At 45.3% G+C, this 14,172-nt stretch overlaps 1 protein-coding gene across 1 annotated transcript in view; it reads right to left on the reverse strand.

Annotated features, from left to right (window-relative positions):
• LOC123993529 (LIM and calponin homology domains-containing protein 1-like) overlaps nucleotides 1-14,172 on the reverse strand; it is a 151,688-nt gene that overhangs the window by 37,156 nt on the left and 100,360 nt on the right. Inside the window, 3 exon segments of the mRNA XM_046295777.1 lie at nucleotides 4,463-4,754; nucleotides 12,003-12,204; nucleotides 13,643-13,753. Coding sequence (XP_046151733.1) covers nucleotides 4,463-4,754; nucleotides 12,003-12,204; nucleotides 13,643-13,753 — 605 coding nt within the window.

Genomic DNA, 14,172 nt, shown 5'->3' on the forward strand with positions numbered 1-14,172 from the left:
GCAGCTGTGGCCAACGCCAACAAAAACACTAGGCCACAGCACAGCGTATGTTTGGAATGTTCCTCGGACCTCCCCAGAATAACTCTTGGGTATGTCCTAAATGGCACCGTATTACCTATATAGTGCCCCTACTTTTGACCAGGGCCCACAGTGCACTATATCAGGAAGAGTGTGCCATTTAGGATGCAGACTTGGAACATGCCCTGTACACAAGTCCTATTTCATCTTTAGTGTGTTTAGTCAGCCAACATAGTGCCAAGCCAGGTCTTCAGATATCGAAGGCCAGAGAAAGCAGACCTATTCATAGGGTGGATCCAAATTCAACTCACTACGGCCCCAAATAAGCATCAGTCATGTCCTTGTCGGAAAATAACAGGAAAAGTTGCGCTCTTATGAAATGGTTCACTGAATCTCCCAGAGTTTGTGTAAGTAGTTGTCTTTAGAAGTATCTGCATGGGCGTGTTTGAAGGTGTCATCACCAAAACAATATAAGGAAATCAAATTGGCACCTTGGTTTCAATACATTTTACAGGGATATCCTAAAGAGGGTTAATTAAGTTAGGGTCATTGGAACTGTGGCTTGATGAGACAAGAGACTAAGGGAAAGTTTCATCTGGGGATTGTTTTGGTAAGGGGTTATTGTTTTAGCTTTAGGAGTTAGGGCACACAGTGATTGGCACCTTTGCTCAGCAGTCACAGTCAGGTGTATAGCAGTCTCCCTGTGGTTGAGTGTGGGGGTCTGTGAGCGCTGAGGGGGGGTGTAGGAGTGAAGCTCATACTTCTCCCTCTCCTTCCACTCCTGTCTCCATGGGCATGTCGGAGTGAACCTCCCTTCCTCCTCTTTTCTCTCCTCCATTTCTTCCTCACCCCTGTGTTGTTCTTCTGACTGACTCTGTGGTTGGGGAAGGGGTTGGGCTTGGAGCTCGGGGGACGGGGGCTCAATAGGAGCTATAACTGGGGGTACGTCTAGGTTGGGGAGTTTGGTTGGACTGTTACACACACGCAGACACACACACACATACATCCATCCAGCACACACGCACGCCCACACAAGCGGCAATCACAACACCAACATGCAACGATAACACAGCGTAGCACAAACAAAGCCGCAAGGCATGTGAAACACGCAAGCATTACCACAAAACACAGTGATAATGTGATCATATGCACAATGACAATGGGAGTACCAAAAAGCAACACACCAATGGAAACATGTGGAAGGAAAAAATAGCAAATTAACAGATCACACATTATAATGATGCAATAAAAATCTCAAAACATTTGAATAAAGAGTCACTGAAAAGCCGAACAAGCTGAATGAAGAATAATGTGCTGTTTGGTATTGGTCGGTCAGGGACCCGATGACCTCGGTGAAAAGCTCAAGCCAATCTCATTCAAGCGCACAGACAGGTGTAGAAACGCACTGACACATGCACACGTCCTCATACATTTACTCAGATAGGGTTAGCATGACCTTAGGATCTACAATTGCACACCCACATGTAAACACAGAGACACACTTGCCTGCTCTGCTCACACTTGCCCCTTGTTGACTTCGACTTACAGGTTTAACTCTTTCCAATTACAACCTTGCATTGAGACACGCGTAGAGGAAATACGATGTTTGCTGAATGAATCCAGCCGGAAGCCAGTCATCCTTCCAATACTATTGAGAAGCCTGCGTATTACGAAGCCTGTATTCGTCATCGTGTGAGAGTGGTGTGTAGGTGTTACATGTAAAGTCTGGCTTAAACTAATAAGCTTAAAGTCAAACCATGCCATGTCAACAAGGTCAGATGTACTATTGGAGCAAAGGCCCGATTTAGTAGGTCACGTCTAGTGTAAACAAACACACTCATATGTATGCATGTAAACTCAGCGAAAAAAGAAACATCCTCTCACTGTCAACTGCGTTTATTTTAAGCAAACTTAAATGTGTAAATATTTGTATGAACATAAGATTCAACAACAGACAAACTGAACAAGTTCCACAGACATGTGACTAACAGAAATGGAATAATGTGTCCCTGAATAAAGGGGGGTGAGGGGGCAAAAATCAACCGTGCTCAAAGGGATTGAGATTTGAGCTCTTCGCTGGCCATGGCAGAACGCGGACTTTCCAGTCTTGCAGGAAATCACACACAGAACAAGCCGTATGGCTGGTGGCATGCTGGAGGGTCATTGATGGAGGGATTGTGCGTTCCTGGAGTAACTTGGGCAGTTGTTGCCGTCCTGTAGCTGTCCTGCAGGTGTGATGTTCGGATGTACCAATCATGTGCAGATGTTGTTACACGTGGTCTGCCACTGCGAGGACGATCAGCTGTCCATCCTGTCTCCCTATAGCGCTGTCTTAGGCGTCTCACAGTATGGACATTGCAATTTATTGCCCAGGCCACATCTGCAATCCTCATGCCTCCTTGTAGCATGCCTATGGCATGTTCACGCAGATGAGCAGGGACCCTGGGCATCTTTCTTCTGGTGTTTTTCAGTGGCTTAACGACCGTTCCACAGGTGCATGTTCATTAGTTGTTTATGGTTCATTGAACAAGCATGGGAAACAGTGTTTAAACCCTTTACAATGAAGATCTGTGAAGTTATTTGGATTTTTACAAATTATCTTTGAAAGACGGGGTCGTTTCTTTTTTTGCTGAGTTTATGTATGCATGTGTTTGTACAGTATGTATGCATGTGTTTGTACAGTATGTATGCATGTGTTTGTACAGTATGTATGCATGTGTTTGTACAGTATGTATGCATGTGTTTGTACAGTATGTATGCATGTGTTTGTACAGTATGTATGCATGTACTCTGTGTGCACACATGAAAGCACGCTCACACACATGCTCGTAAGCGCACACACACCAGATTTCAACTCATCAAGATGAGTGAAACAAGCCATATTTTAGTTTCATGAAAACCTCAATACGCTGTTTTGATATCGGTTTCTAACAACACTCAACGGGGTCATATAGTAGCCAAAGTGGCTCACACATTTTAAGAGTCACCTATCTGTGTCTGCATAGCAAATGTCTTGCCTGTTGCTGGCTTTCCCCTGAGTGCTTCGGCCTTGGCCAATCAAACACCCATCTGGTCTATATCAGATCCGCCGTTCATGCCACAATAGTACTAATTCTATTTATATTTTTCCTATGCTCCAGAACTTTGGTGACTACTAAGTATTTTTTAAACCTCACGCTTTGAGCTGGATGTGTCAATGTGTGGTTCATACACTAATAATCTATGAGCAGAATTACTGTTTTACCTTAATTAGCCACGGAATGCCACATTTTCCCCCATGTGGGCCAGCCCCCTAGCAAATCAAGCTCAACCAATGAGCTTCAGCCTCTCGCCATAACAGATACAGCTATCAATACACACATGACGCACCCACAGCAGAGGGAGAGAGAGAGAGCAAAGACGTGGTGCACGTCTGCATATCTGGAAAATTGCGTGCTACGTTAGGTCATTTTCAAAGACAATTTTTGGCTCATGAGAACTACTTTCAGAACTACTGGCTAAATAGTATACAAAAGTACAGAAAAACATCTTTAAACATGCATGTTCCACATCAGACAAGACATTCCCAGTCTCCTTTGTGCGTTGGGGAAATTACAATATGAAGGAAAATTGGCTGACGGTAGCGGTTTTCAAAGTGCTATGTCAGGTCTGGTGGAAGAAACAACATATCGGTGTTCCGGAGAGAAGCAGTCCATCACCACCACCCTGGGGTGGCAGGGTAGCCTAGTGGTTAGAGTGTTGGACTAACTGGAAGGTTGCAAGTTCAAACCCCCGAGCTGACAAGGTACGAATCTGTCGTTCTGCCCCTGAACAGGCAGTTAACCCACTGTTCCTAGGCAGTCATTGAAAATAAGAATTTGTTCTTAACTGACTTGCCTAGTAAAATAAAGGTAAAATAAAATAAATAAATAAAAACATGCCAACACTTCTAGAAAAGATAGAATAAGGGCCCAGAGTTTCTTTCGTCTCAATGGTAATAACAGAACCTCCATTAGCATTTTGGCTAATGTTTAGATTGATGGCCCATTAGGCTCGTGTTATCTGTAGCTAAAAAAGAACACTAAGCTAACGAGCTGCTAAGGTGTGCGCACCAATCGAATGGTGATGAGTATTTTGGAGAACAGTTATCATTTTGAACAATAGAGTATAAGAGGTACTTTATCAATATATGACAAATACAATATTAGCATATTGGTCTCCTACTGCTATTGAAACACCTCCCACTATCTATTGGCTTGGGTCTGTCTGAACTGGTCTGTCAAAGTGTAGCAAGTGACATACATAGGAGTTAAAAAGATCAAGTTTTCCTGGAGAAAAGAGTGCAACACATTTACCAAATCACACCATGGCTATGATCGAATATCCATACTAGCATTCCACTTAGTAGTGGTAGTAGGCTCTGTTCCAATTTATCTATCACTTTTATTACATCACCAATGCTCACCTGAAGGGTATATCGCCTCCTATGGGCGAGGTGGCGGTACTCCAGCTCTTGCGGCTGCCTCCACCCCCTCCACTGCCCTCCTCCCGGCTCTCGTGGTCACCCCTTTTCCTGCGCAGCGGTGTGGGCACATAGCCACTGGCGTTGCTCTTGTTGGGCAGGTACTGATTGAAGGGTACCATCACACGGGGCTCGCTCACCGAGGTCCGCCGAGCCAGCATGTCATCCTTGCGCACGTCTGGCAGCTTCCTGCCCCCGTGGGGTCCGGCGTCGGACTCTGAGTCGCTGCCACGGCCTGGTGGGTACAAACGAGGGAGAGACTGACTTAAACCACCACAGTACCCCCATGAAACGTTGCCCCACCCACCGAGAAAGAGAATTAACTGCTTAGGTTTTTAAAATTAGACATCAGCGTTTACCAATCCTGGACTAAAAGGACCACTTTCTTAATTGGTTTTCATTTTAATGATGCTATCCAACCACTGACCTCAACTTGGATAGACATTACTAAGAGTGGTCTAGAGGTATGCTAGAAATACCCCAGTATCAATTAAACAGACCATTGAACAGCAGAAAACGTTCTAGATTGTGCCTTTAAGAGCTCTGAGTCTGATATAGCCATAGACTGTTAAAATGGAAATAAATCACAAGAATCAGTTTAAAAGAACACCAATACATTAGGAGTCCCCAGTACCTGGCCTAGATGATCATGTGACTTAGCAGTCTGCCAGTGAAGTCTCTCTTTTACCACCTATGCACCTTTCTAGGCTTTCTTAAACAAACTGTACAGTATACTTATTATGGGCGAAGGTAGATACTGTTTGATTGCTCTTGTCAACCATCAAATTAACCCAAAATAGTAACATTTGGTTGTGTAGAACCTCATCGCTTAAGGTCTTCCCTCCCTCTCTGCCACATAAATTCATCCTTTAAGGTCCTGCCCTTCTCAACTTAGAGATTTGTGCTTCCCAAATGGCACCCTATTTCCCCTTCAAAGTGCACTACTTTTGACCAGAGCCCAGAGGATGCCATTTGGGACACAAACATTCACTTTTTGACAGATAAAGACTATAGAGACCTTAAGGTACTTCTGCTTCAAATTGACCATAGGTTGTAAAGTGGAGGGGTTTAACCCTTCAACAGCTTCAATTGGAACCATAAGCAGGTGCCACTAATGCATGCAGCCCATACCAACTGACCTGTGGTCTCCTGTCAACCTGTGGTCTCCTGTCAACCTGTGGTCTCCTGTCAACCTGTGGTCTCCTGTCAACCTGTGGTCTCCTGTCAACCTGTGGTCTCCTGTCAACCTGTGGTCTCCTGTCAACCTGTGGTCTCCTGTTACCAGTAAATGGCAGGTGGCATAGCGGTTAAGAATGTTGGGCCAGTAACTGAAAGGTCGCTTGTTCGAATCACAGAGCCTACTAGGTGAAAAATATGTCGATGTGCCCTTGAGCCAGGCACTCAACTCCAATTGCTCCTGTAAGTCTCTCTGGATAAGAGTGTCTGCTAAATTACTAAAATGTAAACATGTGGACTACTGTTAACAGGGAAGAATAGAAGAGGGAGGAATAGAGAAGAGTGAAGACTAGAATAGGGAAGAGAGTACAGAAGTGGCCTCTTGCTAGTAACAAAGATGTCTATTTATCCACAGTGTGCGTTGATTTACGTAACCCCTGACAAAAGAGAGCTGCCATTATCACATTTCTTTTGGAGATGAAATTAAAATCCTCTGAGGTAGCTTCCACAGTGAGTTTGAGAGCAGAATGGTGATACCAGCTTAAGGAAGGCTTGGACCATGGAAAACTGTAGCTAATTTGTATAAACAGTCATGATTGGGAGCCTCATCATTGAATGATCTCTCTTCTGTCCTTCTGTTCTCAGACCAAGTGTGTGGGCCTCCAGGAGGTCTCCTGGATCTGTTCCAGAGTCAATTAGAGTTAGATGAGCCCAGGGCTGGAGATGGCCTGGGCGAGGCACTGTGGTTAGGACAGTGAACATCTTTAACGTACAGCTGGCCTCACTAAATTCATTTCACTAAAACCACTCAATTTTTACCTATATGGCCAACCCAGCATCAACTGCTCAGTGTTTCCCTATAAACCACTACAAAAAAAAACCACCAACAACTCAATGCTTCCTTTCAATCCAATAGAAAAACAGACCTCTCAATGCCTTTCGCAACAAACCAATAATAAAACATCTTTACAAACGAATAGCAAACACATCAACTAAGCATTTCCCTACAAACCAATAGCAAACACAATGTGGTCGGTCTTTTGTGGCTCAGTTGATACCATGTGGCACTTACAATGCCAGGGTTGTGGGATTGATTCCCACGGGGGACCAGTACAAACAAATATGAAAATGTACGCACTCACTACTATAAGTCGCTTTGGATAAGAGCGTCTGCTAAATGATATATATATATATATATATGTATATACATACATACACACACATACACTGCTCAAAAAAAATAAAGGGAACACTTAAATAACACAATGTAACTCCAAGTCAATCACACTTCTGTGAAGTCAAACTGTCCACTTAGGAAGCAACACTGATTTTCAATACAATTCACATGCTGTTGTGCAAATGGAATAGACAACAGGTGGAAATTATAGGCAATTAGCAATACACCCCCAATAAAGGAGTGGTTCTGCAGGTGGTGACCACAGACCACTTCTCAGTTCCTATGCTTCCTGGCTGATGTTTTGGTCACTTTTGAATGCTGGTGGTGCTTTCACTCTAGTGGTAGCATGAGACGGAGTCATCAATGCGAGCTGTGGCAAGAAGGTTTGCTGTGTCTGTCAGCGTAGTATCCAGAGCATGCTACCAGAAGACAGGCCAGTACATCAGGAGATGTGGAGGAGGCCGTAGGAGGGCAACAACCCAGCAGCAGGACCGCTACCTCTGCCTTTGTGCAAGGAGGAGCAGGATGAGCACTGCCAGAGCCCTGCAAAATTACCCCCAGCAGGCCACAAATGTGTATGTGTCTGCTCAAATGGTCAGAAACAGACTCCATGAGGGTGGTATGAGGGCCCACACGTGGGGGTTGTGCGTACAGCCCAACACCGTGCAGGACATTTGGCATTTGCCAGAGAACACAAAGATTGGCAAATTTGCCACTGGCGCCCTGTGCTCTTCACAGATGAAAGCAGGTTCACACTGAGCACATGTGACAGAGTCTGGAGACGCCGTGGAGAACGTTCTGCTGCCTGCAACATCCTCCAGCATGACCAGTTTGGCAGTGGGTCAGTCAAGGAGTGGGGGGGCATTTCTTTGGGGGGCCGCACAGCCCTCCATGTGCTCGCCAGAGGTAGCCTGACTGCCATTAGGTACCGAGATGAAATCCTCAGACCTCTTGTGAGACCATATGCTGGTGCGGTTGGCCCTGGGTTCCTCCTAATGCAAGACAATGCTGGACCTCATGTGGCTGGAGTGTTCCTGAAAGAGGAAGGCATTGATGCTATGGACTGGCCCGCCTGTTCTCCAGACCTGAATCCAATTGAGCACATCTGGAACATCATGTCTCGTTCCATCCACCAATGCCACGTTGCACCACAGACTGTCCAGGAGTTGGCGGATGCTTTAGTCCAGGTCTGGGAGGAGATCCTTCAAGAGACCATCCGCCACCTCATCAGGAGCATGCCCAGGCGTTGTAGGGAGGTCATAAAGGCACGCGGAGGCCACACACAATACTGAGCCTCATTTTGACTTGTTTTAAGGACATGACATCAAAGTTGGATCTGCCTGTAGTGTGGTTTTCCACTTTAATTTTGAGCGTGACTCCAAATCCAGACCTCCATGGGTTGATAAATTTGATTTCCATTGATCATTTTAGTGTTCCCTTTATTTTTTGAGCAATATATATATATATATTGCTCAAAAAAATATACACACACACTTTAAATCAAACAAACATCAACTAAACATCTCCCTGCAAACCAAAAATCCAGCTCTGAGCACTTTCACCCATCGACACAGACATTTCCTCCCCACTTCCTTCCAAACAATAACACACCCTAGCCCTCGACAGGAATATTGGTCTCAGCCCATGTGTTGCCTTTAGTTCCCAGAATCTCAGCCAAAACACTTGGTGAAACATTGCAACCTTTTACAAGCCTCCATTAAAAGTTAAGAGGTTGCTTTGACAATTATACTGTGTGATACTACTTACCTACTTCCTATGGTAACTTATGACTAGCATGAAGTTAAAAAACACCTTCATTTTCAGCCGAGCTAGAATTCAGACTCCATTCATGTCTTCCTTGCAGTGCATAAATCTTTTTTTTTAAATTCTTTTTTTTTTTTTTTTTTTTTTACAGCTGTTGACGTGTCTGTCTTTCCGACATGAAACATTACTCACATGCGACCATTGTGAACATGGCGGATGCATTGGAATATGGACATTTAAGCAGAGCTGTTGCTTTAATCCTTTCCATCCATTGTCTGACACCATCGCACTCACACAGTGTATGTTATACTGTGGGGGGGGGGGGGGGTTGTGCCCAGCAAAAAGTGCACAAAAAATTGAGAAAATGAGATGAGAGCATAGCTTCCTGAGCTGCATAGGGTCAAACATGGACAGGCAGCTTAAATAATAACCATCTGCATGTATGTATGCATGTATGTATGTAGATACACATACATACATAGTTATTATTTAAGCTGCCTTTCCACATTTGACCCTATGCAGCTCAGGTAGCTATGCTCCAATCTGTTTTTCTCACTGTTTTTTGATGCACTTTTATATACATTTATAATATAATAATAATAAATGCCATTTAGCAGACGCTTTTATCCAAAGCGACTTACAGTCATGTGTGCATACATTCTACGTATGGGTGGTCCCGGGAATCGAACCCACTACACGCACACACACATTTTTTTAACATCACACTTGTCCACATATATAAATAAACTCAGCAAAAACAGAAACGTCCCTTTTTCAGGACCCTGTCTTTCAAAGATCATTCGTAAAAATCCAAATAACTTCACAGATCTTCATTATAATGCTTGTTCAATTAATGAACATGCACCTGTGGAATGGTCATTAAGACACTAACAGCTTACAGACGGTAGGCAATTAAGGTCACAGTATGAAAACTTAGGACACTAAAGAGGCCTTTCTACTGACTCTGAAAAACACCAAAAGAAAGATGCCCAGGGTCCCTGCTCATCTGCGTGAATGTGCCTTAGGCATGCTCCAAGGAGGCATGAGGACTGCAGATGTGGCCAGGGCAATACATTTCCATGTCTGTACTGTGAGACGCCTAAGACGGCGCTACAGGGAGACGGGATGGACAGCTGATCATCCTCGCAGAGGCAGACCACTTGTAACAACACCTGCACAGGATCGGTACATGCGAACATCACACCTGCGGGACAGGTACAGGATGACAAAAACAAATGCCAGAGTTACAATAGGAACGCACAATCCCTCCATCAGTGCTCAGACTGTCCACAGTAGGCTGAGAGGCGCTGGACTGAGAGCTTGTAGGCCTGTTGTAAAGGCAGGTCCTCACCAGACCTCACCGGCAACAATGTCACCTACGGGCACAAACCCACCGTCGCTGGACCAGACAGGACTGGCAAAAAGTGCTCTTCACTGATGAGTCGCGGTTTTGTCTCACCAGGGGTGATGGTCGGATTCACGTTTATCGTCAAAGGGATGAGCGTGACACCGAGGCCTGTACTCTGGAGCGGGATCCATTTGGAGGTGGAGGGTCCATCATGGTCTGAGGCGGTGTGTCCCAGCATCATCGGACTGAGCTTGTTGTCATTGCAGGCAATCTCAACGCTGTGCGTTACAGGGAAGACATCTTCCTCCCTCATGTGGTACCCTTCCTGCAGGTTCATCCTGACAATGACCCTCCAGCATGACATTGCCACCAGCCATACTGCTCATTTTGTGTGTGATTTCCTGCAAAACAGGAATGTCAGTGTTCTGCCATGGCCAGCGAAGAGCCCGGATCTCAATCCCATTGAGCACGTCTGGGACCTGTTGGATTGGAGGGTGAGCACTAGGGCCATTCCCCCCCAGAAATGTCCGGGAACTTGCAGGTGCTTTAGTGGAAGAGTGGGGTAACTTCTCACAGCAAGAACAAATCTTGTGCAGTCCATGAGGAGGAGATGCACTGCAGTACTTAATGCAGCTGGTGGCCACACCAGAAACTGACTGTTACTTTTGACCCTCCCGTTATTCAGGGACACATTATTCCATTTCTGTTAGTCACATGTCTGTGGAACTTGTTCCGTTTATGTCTCAGTTGTTGAATCTTATGTTCATACAAATATTTACACATGTTAAGTTTTCTGAAATTAAGCAGCTGACAATGAGAGGACGTTTCTTTTATTTGTTTCTAAGTTTATATATGTCTGTGTACGTGCGCGTGCGTATATTAAAATATGAAAGCAGGCTAGGCGTGTGTGGTTATGGTTAGGTCTCATTTTGTCTCAATCCCCCTTGAACAATCAGGGTTTTAAAAGGCTCTGGTTGGAGTGTCATAGAGTTTTAAAATACAGAACCTAGTTCTTGGCTTCTCTTTCCTTGCCTGGAAAATACATAAAACACACATCTTATTTTTCCTCTGGTGCATTTGATGGAGAGCTTGCTAGTCTTGTGTTGACATTGCAGCTGCTAATATACAAAAGATAGTCCTTAAGGGTACCATAGGCCTGTATAAGAGAGGAGAGGAATAATATCAATCAATAATGGTGTATGTGTGCATGCGCATATGTCCCTAGGTGTGCATACAAATATAGGCACAAGATTGAGTATGCCCCTATATTACAAGCAGAAACACCCACACCCACTGTGACTGATATGGATCACTCTCAGGTATCATCTAGTGCAACACCACAGATTGTAACAGTTGAAGAATTGGTATGTAAAAAACAGCTCCACTAGAATATGTTGCAACCCGTCAGTCAAGACTGCAATCTCCTCTCTCCACCACCTGATCTCAATTCTCTCTCTCCATGTCTCTTCAAGAGGGCCTTCAAAGAGACGTAACCCACAGCAACAGCCCTAAACATTGGGCCCGAGGAATAAACACAAAACCTCCTTTGTACATATGTCAATAACAGAGCTGGGCTGAGATGGAGATACCCTGACAGATGATCACATAGATTGGAGGTTGAAAAGAGCAAATAGGGGCAGCTAGTTTCAGACCAGCTGACAGTGACTATTCCACCACCTGCCCCAATGACACTGTATGTGAAAATGCCTGACATGCATCATTAAAGTGCACAGAATAAACCATTGGTGGTGAATGAGGTAAGTCACTATGTGATGACAGCTACATGAACAAAACAGTTACAGCTATGCAAGCCACTATAACACAACAGGGTGCACACCATTTAGCAACAGAAAATGTTTTACAACGAAAATGAGAATTCAAGTTCAGTTAGTCCCTCCCGGTTTTGTCCATTTTCTTCTGTTAGGTTTTGACCCAGGTAACACCAGAGACTATGAGACAGTAAAATCATGTGACTTGTGTGTGTGCAGTGTGACCCATCCGGGCGTCTAGCGTCTTACCATCACTGCCAATGCCGCGGGCGACCACTACGTCCGGCGAGGGCGTCTGTCTGGAGCGTGAGCCGAATGAGTCCAGGCTGTCGAAGGAGTCCTCTCGGCCGTGGCGAGGCGGGGAGAGCGAGTCGCTACGCTCCGAGTCCCAGCAGTCGATGTAGCCACTGTCCCGTATGCTGCGCTGGGGGCTCTCCGTGTCCTCTGCCTCCTTTGACACACAAATTTATGCACACACACACGTCAATGTAAAAAGATTGTGTTGAGATCCCAATACCCCATCCAATCTGGATCCCTCCTTCACCATGATTCCTCCAACACGGACAAGTACATTCACTTCCTCTTTCCAATTCTAATTGATATTCCTCTTCTGTCTCTGTGTTTTAAGCTGCACAGTGTAACCCTGTCTGTGGCTTCTCTAGTTTCCAGGGTTGAGGAAAGGCTTTTCCTTCCCGTCTGCCAGAGGAACCTCCTGGACCAGCCCTGTTTCTCTTTCCCCCTCATGGCTGACACCTACCACCTCTTTCTCAGTCTCCACTGCCCCTTCTCTTTCCCTCAAACCCTCCTGTCCCTCCCTCTCCCCTTCCTCTACTCCTCTCTCCTGCTCCCTTCCACTCCCCCTCCCCATCCCTCCCACACTATCCCTTTCTCCACCCACCCCTATCCCCCCCAACCCATTTTCCCCCCTTACCCTCCAATCTACTCATTCTTTCAATTCCTCAGACCTATTCCCTGTGCCAGATCCTGAGTGAAGGAGGATGCTGGGGTCCTACTTGGCTGACCTCATGGTGGGTGGGGGGAGGTGTGGGGTACAATGGCTGGCTTTGAGTGGCAACTCTAGGGGGGGGGGGGGGGATTCCTGATAGGGTTCATAGGACAACAGCAGTGGACCTGAAGCTAATGAGTGTGCAGGTTTTGGTTCCTGCCCAGCATTAATACACCTCCTGTATTGCGTGTAACAGGATTTCATAAACCTATTGAATTTCTCTCTCACTTTAAGTCACTATCATTACCTTTTGTTAAGTGGAGATGTGGCCCTGTTATTCTGGACTATACAGACATCTGGGAAAGCATTCTAGGTTAAGTGGTCATTTCTCATTTATAGAGAATAATAGTGGGAGAATGGAATAAATGGAAGAGGAGTGACCTCACGCTCAGAACGGTTGCTACAGCTACATCCCTATATGTCCCTGGGGGGCTGTAAAAAGCCATAGTCCCGGTGACACACTGGTTCTGGAAGACCAGTTGAAGGCCTGAGATCATCCCTGGACAAAGAGAGAGGTGGGAATGGGGGGGAGAAAGAGCAAAGAGCATTCTCTTCTAGGGATGACTCCATGATGAGGGGAAGGGTGAGATAAAGGATGGAGTAGTGAAAGCATCAGTGCACCCGAGGGGAGTTTGCGTCATAACATCCTTACGTTTGCCAAAGAAAATATATGCTTAGGTTGGACAGTCCCTTCTAGTCTAACGTTCCTAATAGTACAGCCACCAAACAACTGCAAAACTACTTTGAACATCTACAAAGACATAAAAGTAAACCACCCTTCCAGGAATTGAACCCCCAACCTTGTCATTGCTATCACTAGGATACAACAAACTGAGCCATGTCAAAGCCTTACATCTATCCCTGTACGCATCCCTGTACACACCTTCCGCATCTGTGATAGCAGGCCTTCAAACTCCTTCAGGTCCAGTGTGGGCCCGTTGTAGGAGGTGCAGCTGTTGGCAGCCCGGCCCAGCCAGTATATGGTAATCAGAACCTGTGGAGGAATCATTACAGCAGGAAGAGGATTTTGAGCCAGTATCAACAAGACAAGGTATTAACGTCAGTCTGTAACATTCAATTTAGTGGAAGATCATTGCCAATTGACCCAGCCGCACAGTCAACCAACTTTTGGGCTAACTAATTCCCAGTGGTCTCATACCCCAAGCTTGTGCACAAGTTGTGTAATACATTAGGCAAGACTGCTAGCACATGATACATTAGCTTATTTCATAATTAGCAAAGTTGCTTGATAAATGCTTTACAGGCCCAATATCACACTTTTCCCCCAAAAAACTGACCAAACTAACAGTATGTTTACTGAGTAAACCTGGCAAACTGCCATTGCAAAATCAACCTATGTTGATATGGGTAAAGTTAACATACTGTAAGCCACAAACAAAATTCTTGACAGCT

Source organism: Oncorhynchus gorbuscha, linkage group LG13 (assembly GCF_021184085.1).
Source record: "Oncorhynchus gorbuscha isolate QuinsamMale2020 ecotype Even-year linkage group LG13, OgorEven_v1.0, whole genome shotgun sequence".
Lineage (NCBI taxonomy): Eukaryota > Metazoa > Chordata > Actinopteri > Salmoniformes > Salmonidae > Oncorhynchus > Oncorhynchus gorbuscha.